Source organism: Morone saxatilis, unplaced genomic scaffold (assembly GCF_004916995.1).
Source record: "Morone saxatilis isolate NCDOM2014 unplaced genomic scaffold, NCSU_SB_2.0 Contig14, whole genome shotgun sequence".
Taxonomy (NCBI): domain Eukaryota; kingdom Metazoa; phylum Chordata; class Actinopteri; family Moronidae; genus Morone; species Morone saxatilis.
Window position 1 is genome coordinate 18082598 of NW_023339696.1, and position 3991 is coordinate 18086588.

At 37.4% G+C, this 3991-nt stretch overlaps 1 protein-coding gene across 1 annotated transcript; it reads right to left on the reverse strand.

Moving 5' to 3' along the window:
• Window positions 1–799: 799 nt before the first annotated feature.
• elob (elongin B) lies at window positions 800–3784 on the reverse strand. The gene is made up of 3 exons (XM_035655633.1): window positions 3539–3784; window positions 2487–2595; window positions 800–2275 (listed from the first exon to the last, which is right to left on the reverse strand). The coding sequence occupies exons 1-3, from the start codon at window positions 3767–3769 to the stop codon at window positions 2163–2165; spliced, it is 453 nt and encodes a 150-aa protein (XP_035511526.1). The 5' UTR covers window positions 3770–3784; the 3' UTR covers window positions 800–2162.
• Between the last annotated feature and the right edge of the window lie 207 nt (window positions 3785–3991).

Here is a 3991-nt window from a genome sequence, read left to right on the forward strand (position 1 = left end):
TATTGTCTACAAATGTTAGTTTTTTGTTTGTTTCTATAAATGTATAACTGTACATATTAGTCTACATCTATTTTGTTGAACTTGTTCTGTTTATTTATGTTGTTATTCTGTGTTAGCAAAGTAAAACCGAAGTCAACGTGTGGCCAATAAAGTGATTCTGATTCTGGTATGTTGTCCATTATTCAGTTTTATACATCCTTTCAAAACCTCTCATCGGGAGGATGGACTGCAGTCAGTTCGCCCTTTGACTTTAACACTTGCATTTACCCAAATGTTGATTAATGTGCATTGTCCAAAATAAAATTAAGTATTTATCAAGCAAAAGTGGCATCCTCTGATTTCAGCCTCTCAAATGTGAGGATTTGCTTCTGCTTCTGTTAATAAACATATATATATATCTTTGGGTTTTGGACTCTTGTTTTGGCAAAACTTGATATCATAGTTAATAAAAGGAAATTTGAAAAAGTCAACTAGGGTTCTGGGGTATTGTGATGGGCATTAATCACTATTTTATGACACTTTATTGACCATAGAAGTACTTAATTCTTCTTGGATTAATTCAATTTTAATCTGTCTCAAGTATTGACATCACATCACACACAGACAGCTGTCCTAGTTAAGTGACTTTTTAAACATATGTGCACATTTCTATCTTCCTTTTGTCCTTACTAGTCCTCGCAATATAAGCTGAAAAACAAACAAAAATCAACAATTGATTGTATTCTAGCATCTGTGAAATTACACACTAATGTGTTAACATGTTTACAGTCGACTACAAAAACACCACAGTGCACAGGGGGTGAAAAACAGTTGTTTTAATGTTAAATCAGTTACAAGTGCAACTTTGATCATGTCCCACTGTTTAACAGCCTCAAATTGCAAATGCGGTAATGTCAACAATTTCATTCAACACCCCCAAGTCGGAATATACTTTCCCGTTGTAACTAATGGAGGAGTTTTTTTTTTTTTGTTTTCCCAGCGTTACGCTTTTATTTGATGTGGAGAGGAGTAATTTTAGGAAAATAATGTGTTTTAAGGTTTTAATGGTGTATAATACAACACAAGCTGCAGCATGAACTGAATTCTAAATGGGCAGTGATTCTGGGATAATGGAGAGTCGAATGTGCAGCCCAACTACTCACAGGCACAGTTCATAACTCATCACATGACAAACTACCTGTGTGTGTGTGTGTGACTTAAAACGGTTTAGGTTTACTACTCAACATCTCCACGATGTCATGTGCTACAATCAAACACTGGAGAGGAAAGTTGGTTTAGTCCCAACGTTTGTTAGTAGAAAAAAAAAATAAAAATCAATAATTACTGTTATTTTTGATTGCTGCTATGCGTTCAGTCATTTGATTTTCAACACCAGGTCCACGCCAGCGTTACATGTGTTGTAGATGCCCACAACTGAGTGCATTCAGTCTCAGTAACTTCTGTGAGCAGCTACAGTATGAAAACTACAACTACTGATAAGTAAAGTACCGAGAAATGTTCATCTTAATGCCAGATCTTCTGCCAACAAGCGAATCTGTTTTTTATTTTCAGATTCATACTGTTCAAAAGTTTTTTTTGAAATACAGATAGTAACTTAGAAATTCACAAACTCCTAGCTATTGTCGCAACACATATCCAGGCCAAAGACCAAAAAACATGTTAAATCCTAGTAATAGTTTAATAAAGAAACACACAAACATAAAAGCCTAAAAATGTCACACCTTATCAACTCCCACGTTTAAACCAGCAAAATAAAAAACACAAGTAAGGCAGCAGTAACCTTACCCCAAATAAAGACTAGAATTAATTAAATACGAGGTACAATTCTTTATGTTCAGCCTTTACCAATCCCATGGATGACTGACAGTGTCGTGACAAGTCCGTCAGGTATCTCTGAAGGGTCTTGTGTGAAATTATCAAATTTATCTAGCATGCGTTCACCGATATCAGGACAAATGAACCACTTTGAAGCACCCGCCCTCAAATTTACAACAAGGGGGAATCCGTGTTTGTAATTGTTTACGCCCAGCTGAAGATCTGTCGTCTGCGAGGTTAAAACTCACCCGCTGAGGCAACACTTCCCAAAAATTCAACCCCTCCCTCCCCCCGTGCATCCACCCTCCGTCCCCCTGCGTGTCCCTCTCGTTTCCCCGCCCCCTCCCTCACTGTACAGCCTGCTCGTTGGCTGTGCTGCCCGAGTCCTGGGGCTTCATCACGTCAGGGAGCTCTGGGGGAGTGGAGAAAGACTCAACCCTCAGCTGCTCAAATGAATCATCTGAGAGAACGACAGAGAGAGAGAGAGACAAAGTGGTCACAGTAGAAAAAGGGAGAGGAGAGACATAAAATATAAATCAGAGCTACTAAAGTTCAAAACAACTTGCTCAGCTCAGAGAGCAAAGAGTGGCTTGAAATAAAACGAACGCCACGACTACAAAACTCACTGAAAACGGCCTCGTGTGAGGTCGAATAAAGGGTGAACTACTTACCACTCAGACGGAAAGCTAATCCCACCGTGGCTGGGGCCTGAGGTCGGGCTGTTTGATTTGTGAAGCCGCAGTTTCCGAGAGTTTGACCGTCGTTTAGCATCACGTCATCCTGGGGGGGGAATAAAACAAAAAACATTTTGAAAAGATAAGTAGTGTAGATTACAAGATTTTTTACAGAGAGCACATCATCAGAGACGGTGTTCAGCGTCATCAGTATCACACAATGCTCTCTATTGTGAAGACGACTTGTGTTCCAGGTCTGTTGTTCGGTGTCAGTTACGTTTAAAGTTAAATAAACCCGTAACTATTGGGTAAATTAAAGGATGCAGCTTAAAAAGTAGTGTTATATCTGATTTTTGACACTCTGTTAAGGATGGGTAATATAGATTAAGTCATCTATCAACCATGTATGTGATTTTATGTCAATATATGTATAATATATACATGACATAATACATTTTTAGAGAGATAATTGATAAATGTGTTAAATATTTAGACAATTTTGTCTGTTTTTAATAATAAATACTTCATCGCTTTGATGAAAATCATATTAAAATCTAATATCACCATAAAGCTGTCCTGCACACGTAAGTATAATACAACTACAGATATTAAGAGAGACAGCTGACTCAGCACAGCAAATAACGATCACTTTCATTATTGATTAATCCGCTGATTCTTTTTTTAACGAATCATTAAAAAAAAAGTGAAACAAGATTTACATCTTCTCTGAGCCCATTGTGACGTCTTCTTTTGTTTGTTCTGTCTGATTAAAAACATCTTCCTGTCACATATATGACAAAGAAAAGCAGCAAACTCACATTCGAGACGCTGAAAACAGAGAATATTTGGAAATTTTGTTTGTGTGAACGGATCAATTCGTCATCAATAGTCGCCGATACGTTTTCTGTCGATATATAGAGCCTCATTCCAGCTGTAACATAACTAAAGATAGTCTCTCAGGGTAAACATTTTCATGTCACACACCCCCGATATTAAACTTTCCTGGTTATTCATAAATAACTACATTTTAGCACATTCCCAAACTCCACCTTATAAAGCCTCTGATCTTCAGGTGGCCTCTTTAAAATGCCTTCCACGATGCGCTTCAGCTCGTAGACTGTGGTGGACTCTTTGGCATCCGTGAAGATGGTCGTCTTGTGACGTCGAATCATTAGAAACACGTCCTGAAGTGAGACGGAAAGAGTGGAAATGAGACACGGGCGGCTCCAGAGAACATTCACACAAGGAGAAACAATACTGTAAAACATCTGCAGGCACATTTCAACCTGAAAGATAGATAGATAGATAGATAGATACATAGATAGATAGATAGATAGATAGATAGATAGATAGATAGATATACATACATAGATAGATAGATAGATAGATAGATAGATAGATAGATAGATAGATAGATAGATTAAAAGATAGATAGATAGATAGATAGATAGATAGATAGATAGATAGATTAAAAGATAGATAGATAAAAAGATAGATAGATA